Source organism: Scylla paramamosain, unplaced genomic scaffold (genome assembly GCF_035594125.1).
Source record: "Scylla paramamosain isolate STU-SP2022 unplaced genomic scaffold, ASM3559412v1 Contig1, whole genome shotgun sequence".
Taxonomy (NCBI): Eukaryota; Metazoa; Arthropoda; class Malacostraca; order Decapoda; family Portunidae; genus Scylla; species Scylla paramamosain.
Genome location: NW_026973666.1, coordinates 5,150,001 through 5,172,500, shown reverse-complemented (window position 1 = coordinate 5,172,500; position 22,500 = coordinate 5,150,001). Strand labels below are relative to the sequence as shown.

At 37.0% G+C, this 22,500-nt stretch overlaps 1 protein-coding gene across 8 annotated transcripts in view; it reads right to left on the bottom strand.

Moving 5' to 3' along the window:
* LOC135095791 (pyruvate kinase-like) overlaps positions 1 to 18,809 on the bottom strand; it is a 19,979-nt gene extending 1,170 nt beyond the window's left edge. The window contains exons 1-10 of one of the 8 annotated variants that reach the window (XM_063996894.1): positions 18,634 to 18,809; positions 15,106 to 15,232; positions 14,706 to 14,929; positions 14,217 to 14,403; positions 13,796 to 14,005; positions 13,098 to 13,279; positions 12,538 to 12,783; positions 12,062 to 12,284; positions 7,416 to 7,430; positions 5,522 to 5,678 (exon numbers count right to left, since the gene is read on the bottom strand). In XM_063996894.1, the coding sequence (XP_063852964.1) occupies positions 5,522 to 5,678; positions 7,416 to 7,430; positions 12,062 to 12,284; positions 12,538 to 12,783; positions 13,098 to 13,279; positions 13,796 to 14,005; positions 14,217 to 14,403; positions 14,706 to 14,929; positions 15,106 to 15,232 (1,571 nt within the window). In that variant the 5' untranslated portion in view covers positions 18,634 to 18,809. Of the gene's footprint in view, positions 1 to 2,729; positions 5,679 to 7,415; positions 7,431 to 10,152; positions 10,165 to 12,061; positions 12,285 to 12,537; positions 12,784 to 13,097; positions 13,280 to 13,795; positions 14,006 to 14,216; positions 14,404 to 14,705; positions 14,930 to 15,105; positions 15,233 to 15,491; positions 15,645 to 18,633 lie in introns of those variants that run through there. The other 7 variants (XM_063996889.1, XM_063996893.1, XM_063996890.1 and 4 more) reach the window with 7 other exon arrangements.
* Between the last annotated feature and the right edge of the window lie 3,691 nt (positions 18,810 to 22,500).

Genomic DNA, 22,500 nt, shown 5'->3' with positions numbered 1-22,500 from the left:
AATTAAGTTAATACAATTTAGAAAGCTACAATTAATAAAAGAAAATGTTTTTTTTTATTTAGACAATTATGAATGAAAATAATAGAGAAAAGAAAAATCTGATGAAGTCATTATTACTTTGATAATTATGAAATGAGAGGAAATATTCAAGTTAACCCTTTTTTCAAGTTAGACAATTAAGGAAAAAACAATAGATTAGTTTGAAAATTAATTAAGAGTGAAAATTAATTAAAAAAACAGAAAACAAAAACTTGAATATATTAACTTTGACAATTATCAAAAAAAAATATGTATATATATAAAGTCAAATATTTAAAATCTAACAAAAATTAAACAAAACAAAACAAAATCATTATTATTACATCAAGCATTCCTTATAAGCTTTCCTCCATTAGTCAAGCTGTAGTAAGCTTAAGCAACACTATTAGTAAAGCTGTTTTAAGCTTAACAGACCCAAGCAGTGATATATATATACATCATTATCATTATTATTATTATTATTATTATTATTATTTTTATTTATATATTTATTTACTTTTCTTCAGTTTAAATTTACATGTTACAACACACACACACACACATACACACACACACACACCCCATAACTACTACTACAACTATTACTATTACCACTACCACCACCACCACCACTACCACCCTCATTGTTGCTGCTACTGTTGTTGATGCTGTTGCTGTTGTTGTTGTTGTTGTTGTTGTTGTTGTTGCTGCTGCTGCTGCCGTTCACACACACACACACACACACACATACACAATGACAAACTTATTAACAAGAATTCTAACCTAATTATGTATATTTTTAAGCATTTCTGTATGTACCTGCCTGTCCTGTAGTGAAGATATCCTGAAATGGTGTAGATCTGGTGTGTACATGAGTGCAAGTAGTGTAGATAGTCTTAAATAAGGTTAAATAGAATATAAACTACAAACAGACCTAAAACACAGAAAATCAAGTACAGATTAGACATATAACCGCAAAAACGCATTTCTACCACAGACCTCGTAAAAAAGTAACCCTCTTTACATTTACGAAGCTCCGCAAACTCCCTCTCCCATTCAAAAACCTGCATTATATATCTACTAATCCCCTCAACATACCCCTATACCTGTGTACAGTCTCAAATGAAGAATTAACCAAAATATCCCTAAAACGCCAACCAGATTTCAAGGTTTAAATATTGGCACAGCATTTAGTTTCCAGTTCTTTAGCATAGAAAGGAGAAAATTAAAGTTACTACCTCAAAATCTCTTTTCTTTCGCTATGTCGGACTCGTAAGTCCCCCAGCGTAACCAAAGGACGAGTGCAGAACTGGTAATAACTGTTTAAATGGTGTACGTAATTGGAGACAGTGAAAATACAGTAGATTCATGGAGATACTGATGTGCAGAGCTGGTAATAGTGTTTAAATGGTGTACGTAATTGGAGACAGTGAAAATACAGTAGATTCATGGAGATACTGATGTGCAGAGCTGGTAATAGTGTTTAAATGGTGTACGTAATTGGAGACAGTGAAAATACAGTAGATTCGTGGAGATACTGATGTGCAGAGCTGGTAATAAGTGTTTAAATGGTGTACGTAATTGGAGACAGTGAAAATACAGTAGATTCATGGGGATACTGATGTGCAGAGCTGGTAATAAGTGTTTAAATGGTGTACGTAATTGGAGACAGTGAAAATACAGTAGATTTGTAAAGATACTGATGTAAAAGAGTGAAGAGAAGATAAATATATGAAATAAAAAGTGCAATTTGGATTAGATAATGTAGATAAACTTATGTAGAGGGTGAAAATAAAAAAAAATTGATGAAAACTGTGTAAATTCAGCTTAGATAATGTTAATGAGCTGCTGTAGTGGGTGAAAATAAGCTTAATACACGTAAACATTGTAGATTTACCTTAGATAATGTAAATATACTTATGTAGTGGGTGAAGATAAAAAAATAGATGAAAACTAAGTAAATTTACCTTAATGTAATATAACCTAACCTAAATATAAAAGCTAAATGCATGTAAAATAAGCTAAACACATGTAAACAGTTTAGACTTAGCTTAGTGTAGATAAACAAGAATAAACACTAATTTCGCATAGATAAACTGTACAGCCGAAATTACTTAAACACTAGAATTGGCCGGAACTTTCTCAAATTACGCAAACAAGACTGTAAACCACCTCGAACTAAATCAAGTGCAGGTGATCTGAAAATATTTGTGCAGATTAGGCTAAGGTGTGCCTAACTCTCGTGTACCTCGGATTAGACACACACACACACACACACACACACACGTACGTACACATATATACATAGAAATAACCGATATTTTTTTATCTCTTTAATTAATTCATCTTTTTATACATAGTTAACCATACTAACAGAATATACATGTTAATATACTACTACCCCCATATACATATACTACTACTATTACTACTAATACTACTACTACTATTACTGCTGCTACTGTTGCTGATTCTTGTTTTTTTTATGTAAATGCAAATTATATGAAGTTTTTTGGTGTTAGGAGAAGCAGAGAGAGAGAGAGAGAGAGAGAGAGAGAGAGAGAGAGAGAGAGAGAGAGAGAGAGAGAGAGAGAGAGAGAGAGAGAGAGAGAGAGAAACCTTTTGACTGTAGATTTCCAAGCATAAACGTCTGAGAACACAGTGCTTTTGTCATATTCACCCAAACAAGGCAAAACTACAACCCCATGATCTTTTGTTCACTGATAACTTTATTGTTCACGGCTGGGACAAGATAATGGGTGACAATCTCGTTAACATCTGGGTTCGTTAAGTGAGTGGAGGCAAGACAGGTTAACTTTTTCATTGCTACGTAAAGATAAATGTTGGAGATGTCCGTTTTCCGAGACACACGTACACACAAACACACGTAAATTTGTTATTTTTTTTTTTTTTTTTTTTTTTTTGCAGTTTATAGAATTTGACGTGTGTAAATAAGTGGAAAAGTTTGGTAGATGGAGAAAAAAATTGTAGCTTTGATTTGAAAAGTAATTTAGAGTGAAAAATAAAAGAAAAGCAAAACTTGGCAATGAGAACAGAATGAATTACGTTTATTATAGAATCTGACTTGCGTAAATAGGTGAAAATTTTTTGTAAATGGAGAAAAAATGTAGTTGTGATGCAGAAAAGTAAATTAGAATGAAAAAAAAGAATAGTAAAGAAAAAAATTAAACTTGGCAATGAGAACGGAATAAATTGTGTCTTATATTAGATGACGAACATTTAACATACCAACAAATCAATTAACTTAGCCCTCATTACGGCAAACCTTAAAAAAATTCAGCATCCAAGCGAAAAAAAATTAATTACATACATTACATTAAACAATTACAAACATTTAGCATAGCAATGAAAACTGATAACCTCCTCCTATCTACACTACTTGTAAACATTATACAGTTTAATTCTATAACATTCTACACCACTTCAGTAACCATAGATGCAATGTAAGCACTCACACACACACACACACACACACACACACACACACACACACACACATACGTACAGACACACACACAATAAATACAGATTAAAAGCTTCAGTGGCAGCATTAAAGACCTGTATGATGTAAAGCTTGTATAGAGATCACTGTTTAAAGCCATGTGTCAATTCGTTACCTCTACGTAAAGCAAATTCTTCAATAAATAAAGCTGGGATGTTCATAAATGACTGAATGGTTGAACACACAAACAGATGAACACTTAGGCATGATTGAAGGTTATGTATAGTTTAAGAAATGATGGAATAAATAGAGGTCAGGTCAGGTCATGTATGGGAAAGGAAGATGTGCAATAAAGTTTACGAAATGTTTTTTTTTTTACATTACGTAAGTGAATGAAAGCCAAAAGAAGATGGACTTAGAAATATAGTTTAAGAAATGATGGAATAAACTGAGGTCAGGCCAGGTCATGTACGTACTGTGAGGGAAATGGAGATGCAATAAAGTTTACGAGAAATGTGTTTTTTTCCATTACGTAACTGACTGAAGGGCAAAAGAAGATGGACTTAGAAGGGAAACTAAGATAGAGAAACTTTTGATGACAGAAATAGTTAGAGAAAGAAAGAAAAATTACGTTCAACTAAATCCAGTGCGTTTCCCAAGACCACAAAACTGACTGATAGTTTATGGGGCGAAAAAGACAGAAAATATGAAGTTTAGCAAAGTCAGGTGTGTTTTCCAAGACCACAACACTGACCAATAGGAAAGGCTTGAAAAAGGAAGGAGAAGAAATGAGTTTAGCTGAGTCAAGTGTATTTTTTCAAGACTACAAAGATAGATAGACACATTTAAGATAGATCGACACATTTAAGTCAACTAGATGCATAATATCAAGAATACAAGCCTGGCTACGCACACACACATGCACACACTCTGGTAAACTCTGCATCACTCAACAGTAAGAGGCAAAAGTTACTGATTATAATACGAGAGGGGCTTTACGATAAATATACAATCTTTAACTGGAAGTAGTACGCACGCACACACTCACACACACACACTGGCAAGGAAACAGTGATAATTTATGCTACTCAAGTCATACACACACACACACACACACACACACACACACGGAGTAATCATAACATTTCATCAGGTTGGAAAAAAATACATAAATAAAAGTAATAATTTGTGTATATAACCAATGCACACACACACACACGTACACACACACACATACACACACACACACACTTCATTGCAAAAATCACCATTAATGCATAAACAAACAAAAAAATTCCTAATAAAAATAGCAAAAAAAATTCATTTCATTATTATTCATATTTATTGGTGGTACTTGCGAATATATATATTGACACAACACCACCACCACCACCACCACCACCAGCACTACTAGACATAAATATATAGATAACTGTACTCTATAATGGTGATATATGAAGCAGAGCAGTATATATTGCGTTTAATGAGATAAGTAAACGTATATATAGTGTTTTTTATGTTCATTCAAGCAAGTTGTTTTTGTGTGTGCGTTTGTGCGTGCAATGAAAGTGTGGGGTGACAAGATTCCAGGGTTAGTTGGTGCTGGACTTGGCAATACTGCAGTTACGGTTATACTCCATGCGACACACACACACACACAAACACACAAACATTTTCTCTCTCTCTCCCTCTTTCTCATTCACTAAATCTTTCTCTCTATCTCTGTCTCCGTTCCTCATTCACGAACTCACAAACACAAACGCACTCTCTCTCTCTCTCTCTCTCACAGACATACACAGCCTCTCTGCCCATCAACAGACACCCTTAGCCACTCAACACACAGAAGCAGCAACACACACAAACGCAGACCCACAGACAGCCTCTCAGCCCATCAACGCACCCTTTAGCCAGTGACAAAAACACAGCAGCGTTAACACAGACACACCCACACACCCACACATAACAGCTTCTTTGCCCCTCAATGCAACCTTACCCTCAGCCAGTCTTAACCCATAGTCAACGACAGTCTACTTAACATACAGGACTCGCATTGTGTTGGTAAATCCTGCGCCTTTCTGCCACCCGGTCACGACAACCACTGGATCGCCAGACTTGACAAAACCTCGCTGCTTTCCGAAGGCCACGGCGTAGTCCACCCTGGCATTCACGTCGTCCATCCAGTCCTCCACGCGCTCAGCTGTTGGTGTGGATCAGTGGATTTTTCAGTGGTGGTGATGGTGGTGGTAGTGTGTTTTTATTTATTTTTTCAATGTTTTTTTTTTGTTTAAGTGGGCAAGTTTAAGGTAGCAATATATCTGTAACCACACCAACACAGTATTAATTAATAGCAACTCATTTAGTCCTCTTATCAATACACTCAATAATCAACACTCGGTATGCCTTCTACCTATTAACGCACTAAGCCAGGTATCTATAGACGCGATAAAGCCAGCTGTAAGTACACAAATATAACGGTTAGCTCATTTCTTAGCCGCCTACTGGTCTGTTAATTCAATAGGCCGGTCGGTGAGACGTCTACACTTAACTGGGTCACTCAACACGTCGAGAAATAGGTGAACTTAGGTTAATCTTAATCTAGTTAGTTAGAAATATATCAACTTAGTGGCTTGGTTAATTAAGCTAATTATAAATAAAACTTTGAATGCACTTGAAAAATAAATAAAAATTAATTTCTTAAGCGAATTACCTATAGATTAAACTTAAAATGCACTTGAAAAGTACGTAAAAATTAACTTAAGCTAATTAGTTATAGATTAAACTTAAAATGCACTTGAAAAACAAATAAAAATTAACTTCTTAAGCTAATTAGTTATAGATTAAACTTGAAAAAAAAATTAATGGTTCCATCACTTACAAACTTAATTGCAAGTCACGTTTTTAGAAGTAAGACAGAAAACGCTTATAAAACATTAATAAGAATAAATAAATAGATTAAAAAAATGACAAAATAAGGAGAGACAACAATTAAAACACATACATACATACACACACACACTAGTACAGAAACAAAAGCTGGAATAAACAAAAATATAAACAAAAATAATAATAATACTGAGAGAGAGAGAGAGAAGCAAAAATTAACTCACTAAAATAAGTTTAAACACAATAAAAAAAAATGCATCGATTTAATTTGGCTATTTTTCACCTACTTATTAATCATTACACTCCTAACTCATCTTTAAGCAACACTGAGACCAGCATAGGAGCAGAATTAACATGGAGAACAGAAACAACTTAACTTTCTATTTTCTAAGCTACAAAACTAATTATATTCCAGACCAAAAATATCTAAAAACACTAAGGGAATATGGGAAAAAATATTTAGCAATGAAAAGATTAAGTTCCTAGTGGGACTTGAACTGCGACACCCAACACTCAAACGTTCCCAAGACTGCCACTCTATCCACTGTGCCACAGGGACTCCAGCAGACAGGTGTACACTTTTGACAACAAGCTGAATACAATAACTGCCTTACCTATGACCTACACAAACTATTACCACTATTACAAGGAAACAACACAAAAAACAGGCTTACCAACGCCCTACACAGATAAAAATATAGGGAAAACACAGCTAGGCAGAACAGAGACGAGGATTTTGTCTTTATAAAGCAAGCAGGGATGTAGCTTTAAAACATCGAATCCAAGAAAAACACAGCTAGCCACAACACAGCCCACCAATCTTCCCTATTACTGAAAAGCCAGGCAGGGATGAACCGAACACTGATAAAAACAGAATATTACGCCATTACGCAGGTTAGCCTTCCTTAACGTAAAAAAGGGGACAGGAAACAAACAATCTTTTCCCTAAAATATCAAAGCAAGGTAAAACTGTTGCTCTCCTGTCAGCAAGCGTTAATAGGGCAGCCAGGCGTATAGGACAGGGCAGGGCAGAGAGGATGGGTCCACATACCGTCACTGTCCCCTTCTGCATGCACCGTCGAAGGAAGCATGCAAAGGAACACACACCAAATCAAGTTAGGCCACACACTTCTGCTATGGGGTCGGCGGCGGTGGCGGGGGAAAATCCATCGCCACCGAGGAAAAAGATGCGAAATTTTATTGGTAAATTTTTTTGTTTTCGTTTTTCTTTTTTTTTTTTTTGGTGATTTTTTTAACTTTTTGTCGTTCCTTTTACAGTAAATTGCGGTTAATGTTGATTTTTTTGGCACAATTTGGTTTTTTCTTGTGTTTTTTTTTCATAGGGTAACTAAAATAAGGCAAAATCTTTCAAGGGGAAACGAAGACAAGCCAATTTCCTTCAAGAGGTAGCAAAACAAGCCAAAATCTTTCAAGGGGGTAACTAAAACAACCCAATTTCTTTCAAGGGGCAAGTAAAACAAGCCAATTTCTTTCGTAGGTTAACTAGAACGAGCCAAAACCTTTCAAGGGGTAACTAAAACAATTAAATTTCTTTCATTAACTAAAACACGCCAATTTCTTTCAAAGGGTGACTAAAAACCAATTTCTTTCAAGGGTAACTAAAACGACCCAATTTCTTTCAAAAGGTAACAAAAACAAGCTAATTTCTTTCAAGAGGTAACTAAAACGACCCAATTTCTTTCAAAAGGTAACAAAACGAGCTAGTTTCTATCAAGGGGTAACTAAAACGACCCAATTTCTTTCAAAAGGTAACAAAACAAGCTAGTTTCTATCAAGGGGTAACTAAAACGACCCAATTTCTTTCAAAAGGTAACAAAACGAGCTAGTTTCTATCAAGGGGTAACTAAAACGACCCAATTTCTTTCAAAAGGTAACAAAACAAGCTAATTTCTTTCAAGGAGTAACTAAAACGACCCAATTTCTTTCAAAAGGTAACAAAACAAGCTAGTTTCTATCAAGGGGTAACTAAAACGACCCAATTTCTTTCAAAAGGTAACAAAAACAAGCTAGTTTCTATCAAAGGGTAACTAAAACGACCCAATTTCTTTCAAAAGGTAACAAAAACAAGCTAATTTCTATCAAGGGATAACTAAAACGACCCAATTTCTTTCAAAAGGTAACAAAACAAGCTAATTTCTTTCAAGGAGTAACTAAAACGACCCAATTTCTTTCAAAAGGTAACAAAACAAGCTAGTTTCTATCAAGGGGTAACTAAAACGACCCAATTTCTTTCAAAAGGTAACAAAAACAAGCTAATTTCTATCAAGGGGTAACTAAAACGACCCAATTTCTTTCAAAAGGTAACAAAAACAAGCTAATTTCTTTCAAGAGGTAACTAAAACGACCCAATTTCTTTCAAAAGGTAACAAAAACAAGCTAATTTCTTTCAAGAGGTAACTAAAACGACCCAATTTCTTTCAAAAGGTAACAAAACGAGCTAGTTTCTATCAAGGGGTAACTAAAACGACCCAATTTCTTTCAAAAGGTAACAAAAACAAGCTAGTTTCTATCAAGGGGTAAGTAAAACGACCCAATTTCTTTCAAAAGGTAACAAAAACAAGCTAGTTTCTATCAAGGGGTAAGTAAAACGACCCAATTTCTTTCAAAAGGTAATAAAAACAAGCTAGTTTCTATCAAGGGGTAACTAAAACGACCCAATTTCTTTCAAAAGGTAACAAAAACAAGCTAATTTCTTTCAAGAGGTAACTAAAACGACCCAATTTCTTTCAAAAGGTAACAAAACAAGCTAGTTTCTATCAAGGGGTAACTAAAACGACCCAATTTCTTTCAAAAGGTAACAAAACAAGCTAGTTTCTATCAAGGGGTAAGTAAAACGACCCAATTTCTTTCAAGGGTAACAAAACAATCCAATTTCTTTCAAGGGGTGATTAAAATGACTAAATTTCTTTCGAGGACTAATTAACCTAACCAAAATTTTAACTCATTTCCCTGCTGGGTTTATCAATCAGTTTCTCTCCCTTCCTGAGAACACGTGGCATAAACAAGCCAATCTGCTGCCGCTTAACACAAACCAGTGATATTAACGAGCCAATCAGCATAAAGAAACTAGTGTTATATTAATACCAGCCAATCAGAGCAAACTAGTGTTAATTAATGAGCCAATCACAAGACCTCTACAAATCCGTACATAAACTCGAATCAACGTAACACCAATTCTGTAGCAATAAGTAGCCTATTTAGTAGTAATTAGTAGTATAAGTGAACTAGCAAAACCACTAACAGCCAATCCAGTAGTAATAAGTAGAACAAGTGTAGTTGAAATACTTATAACCAAACCAAAATGACAATCTTTAAGTATTAGTCAAGCTGCTGCCAGTCTACAGGGCCACCAGAGGCTGTGTTCCCCTTAGTCAGCGCCAGGCACCCCCACAACCCACCCCCTCCGTCCCTGCCACTGCTTGACTGGGTGTGGCACTGTATGCTAAATGGCACTAACACCATGCAAGGCCGGCCAACACTGACTGACTGACTGACTCTGCTCCGTCACACACACACGCACGCACACACATACATACATACTTGCTATCGTATCTAAATTGCATCTACTTGAACTTTCTCTCTCTCTCTCTCTCTCTCTCTCTCTCTCTCTCTCTCTCTCTCTCTCTCTCTCTCTCTCTCTGGAGCACAAATATAAGTAAAACAAACAAACAAACAAATGAGGCACAAGAGCTGGCCAGCAGACTGAGTTAGTTCAAAACGCACATGAAAATACACGCACACACACACACGCACATAGACGAACATACCCTTCTGTGGCACTGCTTAGCCAGCGCGCACATGTGTAAGGTTAGAGAGGAAGGGGAGGGAAAAAACGCACATCAGAGTTATATATCAAATACAGCATACGCACACACGCGCGTACATACAAACGCGGTGTGTGTGTGCGCATTAATACAACAATTATTTGCCTTGTGTCGTGCAATAATGAAAATTTCTCTTTTTCTTAGTGAATTCATGTAATATTTGTTTTTCTATTTTCTTCATTTTTTTTTTCAATAATTCGAACTTAATCTAATAATAATAATGTTTTCTCTTTCACTGTTCAAATCAATTCCTAAACTTAACCTAACCAAATAATGATAATAATAATAAAAATAATGATAATTTTGTCCTTCATCTAAGAATAAAAAACAAAAATAACTCCATCTAATCTAATAATAATAATAATAATAATAATAATAATAATAATAATAATAATAATAATAATCTTTCTAACCAGCTAACCTAACAACAAAAACAGCTTTCCCAATAGTAATCAAAATAATAATAATAATACCAATTTTACAATGCATAGCCAATATAAAAAGTGCATTATATTCATTTATGTCACCAAAATATACACTGAAACATTGATATACCAAACAAGAAATATATCAAACAGTATGCAAATTATTATACACTGTAAGGAGAGATATGCATTCAAAATATATACATACATACATACATACAGACAGACAGACAGACAGACAGATATATAGTGATGCATATATAAAACAACATACAAACTGCCCCCTCCTCCCTCCCTCCTCCCAAAAATAAATAAATACAAATAAATTAAGGCAATGGTTTAATTAAAGAAATGGTTATAAATGTCTGGGAAAATTAAGGTTTTAGGAAGGAAAATTTGGGGGAAAAATAAGGCAAATTATGGGAAATATTTTAAAAACAGATTTTAAGGGAAAAAAATGGAAATCTAGTTAAATATTAAGAAAAAAAAAGCGAATAGATATTTAAAGAAAGAGAAGGAAATAATTGAAAGGAGGATAACAAAGATTGAGAATTAAGAATATGAATGATAGAATTAGGAAAAATGTGATAACTGAAACAATACAATATATAAAAAAAAACACTGGAAAAGAAGGAAATAATTGAAAGGAGGATAATAAAGATGAGAATTAAGAATATGAATGATAAAATTAGAAAAAAATGTGATGTAGAAAAATACAAAATATAAAAAAACACTGGAAAATTAAGAGAAAAGGAAATAAATAATGATAATAAATGAGAAGAAATAATATGAATAAATATTAGGGTAAGAGGAACAAATAATTAAATATATAAAAAACACAAATATCTGAAAAGTAAATAGAGAGAGATAGCAATAAATAAACAGAATAATAATGACAAAATAAAGAAAATTAATGTGATTTGGAAAACAGGAAAAAACAGAGAGAGAGAGAGAGAGAGAGAGAGAGAGAGAGAGAGAGAGAGAGAGAGAGAGAGAGAGAGAGAGAGAGAGAGAGAGAGAGAGAGAGAGAGAGAATAACAATGAGCAACAAAAATGAAAATAATAATAATAGTAATAATAAATGCACAGGAGAAAACACACACACACACACACACTGAAAAAAAAAAAAAAAATTAAATTAAAACACCCAAACAGACCCCTCAAAAATAAAATAAATAAATAAATAAATAAATAAAGATTAGACAAAAAAATCTGAACTTATAGAAAAAATAAATAAATAAACAAAAAAAAAAAAATGTTAAACACCCAAACGTTTATACTATAACCCAAACACCCCACCAAAAAAACACAAAGGAAAAAAAAAAAAAAAATCAAACATAAACAAATAAAAAAATTAAATAAACACCCAAACATTTACACCACCACCACTACCACCACCACCACCACCACCACAACACCCAACCCACCTGTGTAATGGATGGGGATGATGCCGCGGTGTAGGTGAGCCTGCCGAGCCACCTGAGGGAAGCGTGTGACGGCCATGATTGGACAACGGGGCCTGTACTTGGACACCAGGTGGGCGGAGCGGCCAGTGGTGGTGATGACAATGATTGCAGATGCCATAGCCTTGAACGAGGCTTCCACGGAGGCGATGGCGGTGGTGTGGGTGGAGTCAGTTGGCATGGGCACCTGTGGGGGAGAGAGGGGTGGCAGGGAGGGGGTTAGTTTGATTGAGAGAGAGAGAGAATTAGATTTAAGACTGAGACACACAGACACAGACACAGACACACACACACACACACACACACACACACACACACCTGTAGAGAAAGAAAAAAACTGACGTAAATAATATCACTAAAGAGATGAAGTAAAAACACAAACAAACGAACAAACAAACCCGTTCACACACACACCAACAAACACATACACGAACACACACCTGCTGCGACAACTCAATAAACAGCTGCTTGTGCCACAGAGCAGCTTCGGCCTCCCTGGCGATGTTGGCCATGGTTCGGACACACACCAGAGGATAGTCGCCCTTTGCCGTCTCCCCTGACAACATCACACAATCAGCACCATCCATGATTGCATTGCCAACGTCAGACACCTCAGCACGGGTCGGACGGGGCTTCTTCACCATGGACTCCAGCATCTGTGTGGCGCAGATCACTGGCTTGCCGACCTGTGGGAGAGAGAGGTTGGTTCAAGGTGAGGCAAAGATTTGGAGGTACAGAAGTGGGAATAACAGAAAGATGCAAGAATATAGAGCTATCAGGGGAAGATTTCTAGCTTATTTGTCTGTTAGGGAGTTGAAGGGACTGTGAAAGGCTAAGAAAAATTAAAGCAACACACACAACTTAATAAAATGACGCAGAAGATACTTAAGACTACGAAAACGCAAAAAAACACACAAACAAATCACTGAAACACATACTCTCTCTCTCTCTCTCTCTCTCTCTCTCTCTCTCTCTCTCTCTCTCTCTCTCTCTCTCTCACCTTGTTGCATCTAGCCAACATCTGTTTCTGGGCGATGAAAACCTTCTCAGCCGGAATCTCAATACCCAGGTCACCTCTAGCAATCATTATGCCATCGCTCTCTTCAATAATGGAGTCAATATTCTTGCAGCCCTGGTGGTTCTCGATCTTGCTGATAATCTTGATGTTCTTCCCCTCCTCTCCTGTGATGGGGGTGGTGATGGGGAATGGGTGAGACCGGTGATGTGTTTTTTAATGTTTTTTTAATGTTTTTGGGCGTTTTCAAGGTGTTTTTTTATGTTTTTGGGTGTGTTTGTTAAGTCTGTGGGTGTATGTGGGTGTTCTACGGCTCCTGAGTTTGTTTGGGTGTGTGTGTTTGTGTGTTTGTCATGGGGGTGTTTCGAAGTTTTCATTCTGCTTCTTAATGTAAAAACTCAATAAACAGATTCATGCACACGCCTACTAGCAACTGTCTGACATGGAAAGATAGCTACATAGATAAATAGATAAACAGATAGATACTGACACTCCCCAATACCTTAACTAAACACACAAATTAACATCTCTACATTAACAACCTTAGTATAGACACACACAAACACACTAGACACTCCCCCAAACACATCTTACCTCTCACACAAGCAACAAACCCTTAACAAACACACAAACTAACATTCCTACATTAACACACACACACACACACACACACAGACACTCACCCAACACATCTCTGATCTCCTTCACACCGGCAGCGTCTCGGATGAAGGAGGCGAACACCATATCAACACCCATCTTAACACCCAGGAGCAGGTCACCGCGGTCCTTCTCAGACACGGCAGGCAGGTCCACAGGTACGCCAGGCAGGTTAACGCCCTTCTTGCTTCCTAACATTCCTCCATTTTCCACCTCACACAAGATATAGTTGGAACCTGTCAGAGAAATAGTAATTGTGTTGTTTTAGCGGTTCAGGGTCAACGAGAGGGTGAAATAGGTGAATAAAGACCATAGATAAACAGACAAACGAACACACACATAATTTAAAGTACCATGGGGATCGACAAGAGCAAAACAGGGGTAAAACACCACAAATAAACAGACAAACGAACACACACATAACTAACTGAAGGCACCACGACTCACCTATCTCCTTGGCGACCAGCGAGATGAGCCCATCGTCCACAAATATTCTGTTGTTGACCTTCACGACCTTGGTAATGTTGATGTAGTCCAAGTACACGACCTCTGCTGAGCACTTCTCGTAAAATTCCTTGTCTGTCGTGAGCTTGACCTGGTTGCCGACCTTCAGCTCCACCTCAGCTGATGCCCCCTGTTAGGTCAGGTCAGCAAAGGTCAGTAGTGTTCGTCTTAGTGATTTAGGTGTAAAGTAATGGTGGCTTAAGCTAAATTTGGGTAATGTTATAAATTTAAGTGATTTTGGCTATGTGTAATTGGGTCAAAGGTCAGGAAAGGTCACGAAAGGCCAGAAAAATTTGCACAAGTGTTGTTTTAACTTGTAGACATAGAAAAAGCAACATTTTAAAAGAAAAATAACAAGGATTTAGCTACTAACAATTACGAAAATAAAATAAACACACACACACACACACACACACACACACACAAACTAACCCCTTCCAGCAGGCCAGTCCTAATCTCCGGTCCCTTGGTGTCGAGGGCAATGGCGACAGGGTGCGAGTGACCGATCTTCTTTGAATAATTCTCCGCGGCCTTCCTGACATTCTCCATGGTCTCAGAGTGGTATTCATGAGTCCCGTGGGAGAAATTCATTCGAGCTATGTTCATCCCGGCTTCCATCATCTGCTCCAGCATCTCAACCGACCGAGAAACAGGCCCTGCATTGTGGGTAGAGAGAGAGAGAGGTGAGGTGGTGCTATTGAGAAATTATCAGGTTTGTGTCATTAGAGAGAGAGAGAGAGAGACAGAGAGAGACACACAACTTAACCTAACCAAACTTAACCTAACCTCCTTCCTCCTCCTCCTCCTCCTCCTCCAGCAGCAGCATACTCACCAATAGTACAGATGATGCTGCTGAGGCGCTGACTGAAGGGCCGCGAGTCAATGTCCAGCGCACACATGTGGTCGACCTGCGTGTACGCGTTGGCCGCCTCGAGCTGCATGGGGCGCACGTTGGACATCTGACGCACACAAACACACACGAGTTATTAATCCGTACGTAAGGTTGTGAAATACGTACACGATTTAAATTTACCACGGAAAAAAACGAAAAAAACGAAAAAATGAAAAACGAAATTAAATAAACGCAATATTCAACACACACAAAAATAAATAAATAAATAAACAAGAAAACAAATAAACAAACAAATAAATAGAAAAAACGAAGAAAACAAGAATCAAATAGAAAAATTCTCCTAACCTAACCTAACCTAACCTTACCAAATCCATGGCTGGCTGCGTGTGTTTTCCCAACGCTTGCACAGACAAACTGAAGACCCCTTGCCCTCTGTGGTGCCAAGGTGCAACTAAAGGGCACCCTGCGACCTTGCCCGGCACTCCCCAACACCCGTGCCAAGATGGTAATGCAGGGAGGGCAGGGAGAGAGAGGGAGAAGACCCGAGAGAGGGTGCCAAGTTTGAGTATTGTGGTCGTGGTGGTGGTGGTGGTGTTGAGTGTGTGTGTGAGGCTGTACATGTGTGTGTGTGTGTGTGTGTGTGTGTGTGTGTGTGTGTGTGTGTGTGTGTGTGTGTGTGTGTGTGTGTGTGTGTGTATGGCTTCCAATCCACAGAAAGCCAACACAAATATGTAATAGCCTATGTGTATTGATTGTATGTCTGTCTGTCTGTCTGTCTGTCTGTCTGTCTGTCTGTGTCTCTGTCTGTCTCTCTCTAATGACCTATTCTCTCTCTCTCTCTCTGTCTCTCTCACAGAAATAGAGTTGGCACTATGTCTAACAGTTGCCAAGCTGCTCTCTCTCTCGCTCTCTCTCTCTCTCTCTCTCTCTCTCTCTCTCTCTCTCTCTCTCTCTCTCTCTCTCTCTCTCTCTCTCAGCCACCACAAAAATTATTAACTTTTATTTCATTTTCTATTTTTTTTTTTAGAAATTCAATAATAAAAAATAATAATGATGTTTATGAGAGATAATGATGAAAATAAGAGGAGGAGGAGGAGGAGGAGGAGGAGGAGGAGGAGGAGGAGGAGGAGGAAGAGGAGGAGGAGGAGGCATACTTAGGATCAATATGTGCAATGCAGTGAGAGAAGAGAGAGAGAGAGAGAGAGAGAGAGAGAGAGAGAGAGAGAGAGAGAGAGAGAGAGAGAGAGAGAGAGAGAGAGAGAGAGAGAGAGAGAGAGAGAGAGAGAGAGAGAGAGAATTTCATTGAGAAAATTAAGTATTTTTTATTTTTTTGTTATATAAAAGAATGCAGAAGAGGAGGAGGAGGAGGAGGAGGAGGAAGTGAGAGAAGACTGGAGGAAAAGAGAGAAATGGAAGAAAGAGAAAAGAAACAAAAACATTTTAAAGCCAGAGAGAGAGAGAGAGAGAGAGAGAGAGGCAAATAACCCTTTGAACTTGAGAGGAATAGAGAAACAAACAAAATTTCTCTCTCTCTCTCTCTCTCTCTCTCTCTCTCTCTCTCTCTCTCTCTCTCTCTCTCTCTCTCTGTGTTTGGTGGAATGGTACAAATGGAATCCCTCCCTGCCCCCATACATTTGAAGCATACTCCATACATGGACGGATAAGCCCAGTGTGGAAGAGAGGGCCAGGTGAGGGTCAATAATGAGTGGATGGTTGTCTGGAAGGTTGTGATAAGCCCAGTGTGGAAGAGAGGGCCAGGTGAGGGTCAATAATAAGTGGATGGTTGTCTGGAAGGTTGTGATAAGCCCAGTGTGGAAGAGAGGGCCAGGTGAGGGTCAATAATAAGTGGATGGTTGTCTGGAAGGTTGTGACAAGTTTGTGGAAGGTGGAATTGAGTTTTTGAGGCACTGAACAATACCAAGTTTGCTCTGCTACACTCAGAAACTTTAGAAAAATTAGAAGACCGGCACTGTGGCTTCCCTGCAAGGTAATAACTAAATAAATAAACAACTAAATAAATGAATAAATGAATAAATGAATAGGTAAATAAATAAAGACCAAAATACAGGGTGTCACAAGAGTATTTTAGAGGTAAGACTAACAAAAAAAAATTTAAAGTAAAGGGTGTCACTGAACCACAGCTAACGGTAACGCATTTTTGTGAGTTAAATAAATAAATAAATAAAATGCCAGACTACAGGGTGTCACAGGAGCAAGGGCAAAAGTACAGGGTGTCACAGAAGGTAGGAGTAGATGTACCCAATGACCCCACACAAGAAAAAATCATTGTCCCTTAATTGAAATTGAAAAAAAATGAAAATAGATTAAAATAACTGAAAAAACACAACATTTCTGTCAATTTATGGCCAAAAAATTAATAACAGATGCAAAATAAAAGATGCAAATGAAGAATAGAATAAGATAAATAGATAGACAGATAATAATTGAGATAAATGAGGATAAATACAGAAAATCACTGAAAAAAAAAACAGTTTCTATCAATTTATGGCCAAAAAATGAATAATACACATTCAAAATAAAAGATGCAAATGAAGAATAGAAGAAGATAAATAGATAGATAATAATTGAGATAAATGAAAATAAATACAGAAAATCACTGAAAAAAACTGTTTCAATCAATTTATGGCAAAAAAATGAATTATACACATTCAAAATAAAAGATGCAAATGAAGAATACAAGAAGATAAATAGATAGACAGATAATAATTGAGATAAATGAGAATAAACAGGAAATCGCTGAAAAAAATGGGTAAAAAATGAATAACACAGATGCAAAATAAAAGAAGCAAATGAAGAATAGAATAAGATAAATAGATAGACAGATAATAATTGAGATAAATGAGGATAAATACAGAAAATCACTGAAAAAAAACACCATTTCATATTTCAACTTAATAAACATATGCTAATTAATTTGCGGCCAGAAATTAAAAAACCTCAAGCAAAATATATATATAAAAAAAAATTAAAGAAAAACAAGAAATTAAGCTGAAAAAAAATTAATATGTCAACTTAATAAACGTATTTTCAACCAATCCGGGGCCAGAATGTAATGAACTGGCATAGGATAGCAAGAGAACACAAACAATGAACAAACAAAACACTATATAAAACACGAAATAAAAAAAAAAAAACACCATATATTTTAGCACAATAACCGGTGTTTTTAATCAATTTAGGATCATAATTGAGTGTCCTATTCTTAAGTATTGAGAGAATAAGCACATTCTGAGCAAAACACAAAAGAAATGGATTTTCATTAGTAAAAACACGACACCATTATACTATTTAAGAAAACGTACATTCTTATCAGCCTATAGCCAAAATAAAACCCCCTGGCCCTGAAAATATAAAAAACACAAGCCCCATTAATAAACAACACGTAAACATCCAAAATTCATCCATTTCCTGACACTCCGCCACGACCGGCAAAATCGCCCCCAAAATCCTGAGATCTTTATATTTATCCTTCAATATCTTCCTTACCTTGCCTCAGTTGGTGTAATCTTTCGGTGTGGATAAAGAGGAGTCCTTCCGCTGGCTGCTGCACCTCAGAAGTCCCGGCACAAATGAAGGATATAGGCGGCAGAGGTCAAATAAGAAGGGGATATGCGAGCCTCCTTCACCAGACCTTGGGAATCCTTCAGAGGGTAACCTGTACCGAACTCGACCTTGACTTAAGCTTTAGTTATTCTTATATTTTTTTTTCTGGAATTGATATTTTGGTGGGTTTTGAATAATTAAATATGTGGTTTAAATTTATACTGATTTTTTGTATGTTTTCAGTGGTGTTTATATATGTTTTTGTTTTTTTACAGGTATTTCAGGTGAAGTTTATTTAAGGGTTCGGACATGCTCTCTTTGACATCTCCGACCTTGCCGTATCTATTTTTTATTTCCCGGCATTTCTCGTTAGAATTCCTTCAAATACGGCACTGATAAATATACACATCAACTTCCCGAGGCGTATTTTGTATTGAGATAACGCACTTCTTGTGTTTCTGTAGTAAATTAAATGAAAGAGCTGATGAAACATTCCAGATCCCGACCTTGGCTTAATCCTTATGCTATTATATCTCAAACCAAGTCTTTTGAGTATAAATAGATATAGAAAAATATGCATATATACATTTCATTTTATTTTAGTATAGTAGGGCTCATGTGTGAATGCGTATTATTGTGTATTTGATAAATTTTATGTTCAAAGTCAAAGTTACATGAGAGGATTCGGAAACATGCCGTTTTTCGATTTTGGCTTAACTTGTATTTTATTGTATTACTGAGGTATGAGTGATGTATGGACGCGTATTAGTGTGTATTAATCGATTTTGTGTTTTAAGTCAAAATCGAATAAAATGAATCGGACACGTTCTCTTTGACATTCCCGACCTTGTAATATTTTTGTTATTTTTGTTATTTCTCTCATTTACCGTCAGATTTAACATGGATTTATATACACATTAATTTTTCATACCGTATTTTTGTATTGGGAAGTGGTGCATTAAAGATAGAGGGACAATAGTAGTAGTAGTAGTAGTAGTAGTAGTAGTAGTAGTAGTAGTAGTAGTAGTAGTAGTAGTAATAGGCTAATATAGTTTGTCTGTGTGTCTGTTTGCCTGTCTATCTACTTACCTGTCTATCTGTCTGTCTATTTATCTATCTATGTCTGTCTTTATTTCTCTCTATTTTTTTTTCCCTATCTATTTCTATGTCTGTCTGTCTGTTTGTCTGCTTATCTATCATAATTCATAGACTCGATAAAAATAGATTAATAAAATATCACCTTTTAAGAGCTACAGTATTCATCACTATTTAAATACAAATCTTTTTTCTTCTTTTTCTTCATTATTCCTTCGTTCTTATTTCTTTCTTCCAAAATTTCCACCTATTTTTTTTTTTTTTTCCTTCTATCATTTCTTTCTGGTCAATATTTCCTCCACTTCTAATATTATTCTTCATTTTCTTTCCAATTCTTCGTCTTCGTCCTCTCTATCTCCTTTTCATCTTTCGATTCCGTTCATCTCCTCTTTCGTATTTTCATTACAATTTACCTCTCGTTTCCTTTCCTTCTCTCAATGTCAAGTTAAGACAAGCCAACCAATGCCAATTAATGAGTACGTGTTTATTTGTGGCACTCTGTAGAAATTTAAGTGAGTGCCAAACAGTGCCACTAATTTACACCACTACAACAAGTCATTTTAGAGTTTACGATGCTGCAGTACCAAGGAAGTGCCCAACAGTGCCAAATACAGTTTACAAGACTAGTTTAGGAGTGCCTGTAGTACCAATGAGACGACCAGGGTGCCAGACAGTGCCAAATCTGAACTTTTAACACTGTAGCACCCCTGACTGAGACCTACAGTACCAACCAGTGCCACAGTAGTTGACAGAAGGCCACGATGTCTTTTGTTACAGAGAGAGGGAGGGAACGAGTGAAGAAGTTAATGAATAAAACTACATCGTTGGTTCAAATCAGAAAGGGAGCGGTCAAGGGTCTAATTGGCTTTCTATTTTAATGTTAAGCTTCTCCATTAAGCTTCGAGGTTTTACTTTCATGCTTTTGAAGTTTCGGGTTGCTGACGCCGGGCTTCATGCGAGGTGATAAGTACAGCCACCACACACGGGGAAAGCGCTCTTCGGGTCAAGCCTTCGTTCTGTCGGAGAGGAAGCCACAGCCGACCCAGCCCAGTTCTCAAGCCTTTACCTTCAAGTTGCAGTGTCCCCGCCCCGCCACGCCCCCCTGCCACGCCCCCTTGCCACTGTGTTGTGTGCCATTCCACCACCGTGCGCTCGTGGCATTCCCTGGCGTGTTCGTGTGTGTGGATACCCCGCATAGCACTCTGGACAAACGGGTTCAAGTACACTCCCTTGTGTTCCTCGACGTGCGCTGGTTGCATTCATGGGTGTGCACCGATAGACCACCTGACACTATTTTCTTTGCCAGCGGTGCCAAACAGTGCCAAGTAGAAGTTTACAATAAGACCCATTTTTTGAGAACCTTAAAATCAGTTTGCACACCTAGAGCGCCGAGGAGTGCCAGACTAGCTTACAACCAAACGGCACTCGTGTATAGAGGGCCACAGTGCCAAGGGGGAGTTTACAGTGATATAGAAGCAAATATAGAAGACAACAGTGCCAGTTGGCGTGACCTACGGTGCCAAAGTGACAGGAAGAGGAGGGGATGAAGTAATGGAAGGAATTGAAAGCCTTGTGGGAGATCAAGAGAATGAAAAAAAGGTGGATATTTGAACAGTGCTGATCCTTCTCGCTAAATGGACATACGAGAACAGGAACAAGATGAAGAACAAGAAGGCGAGAAATAAAGAAATATAAGTTGTTTGGAGAGCAATAAAAAAAGAATACGAAGAATCTGGAGAGCAATAAAAAAAGAATACGAAGAATCAGAAGACATTGGAAGCCGAAAAGATGGAAGCGATAGATGAAATAATAGCGATAGATGAAATAATAGCGTGGAAGCCGAAGAGATGGAAGCAATAGATGAAATAATAGCGATAGATGAAATAATAGCGTGGAAGCCGAAGAGATGGAAGCAATAGATGAAATAATAGCGATAGATGAAATAATAGCGAACACCCAGTACCTGCTCCTTGCCTGGTTGCCTAAGCTTGGGGTGGTTGAAAAAGATACAAAAAATAGTAGTTGGTTCTTTACAAGATGACTCGTTTTATTGTTAACAATTAAAGCAAGAAATGTTTTTTTGTTTGTTTTTATTATTATTATTATTATTATTTATTGTTATTATATGTATGTGCTTTGCTTCAGCGCGTTACCTTTGTGAATTCTCTGTAGGTTAAATGAAATAAGGCTAACCTAATATGTGCACACGACAATGTACACACACCTCTTTGGCAGCCTCGCACGCACGCACACACACGCACACACGCACACACATATAAATCACTGCTATCCTGAGGTCCAATAGCATACAGGGGTAATGAAATGACCCAAAAATCGACAAATTACCTACCTATCACATTATTAAATCCAGACAGGTAATGATACTAATTGTAATGATGAGGTGGTGGTGGTGGTGGTACTGCCACTCACGCACGCACGCACACACGCACGCATACAGTTCAAAATCATTTGTAATTATTTTTTTATTTATTTTTTTTAGGGAGTTGTAATGTATGGTAATGTTTTTGACACGTACATACATACATACATACACACACACACGTATACTTCAAAATCATTCACAATTATTTTCTTTAAATGGAATTATAATATTTGATAATCTTTCACACACACACACACACACGGAAACATAAATAACATTAAACTAATCATTTTAAACAAATTTTCTAAATATAGGTACCTCACAAACACACT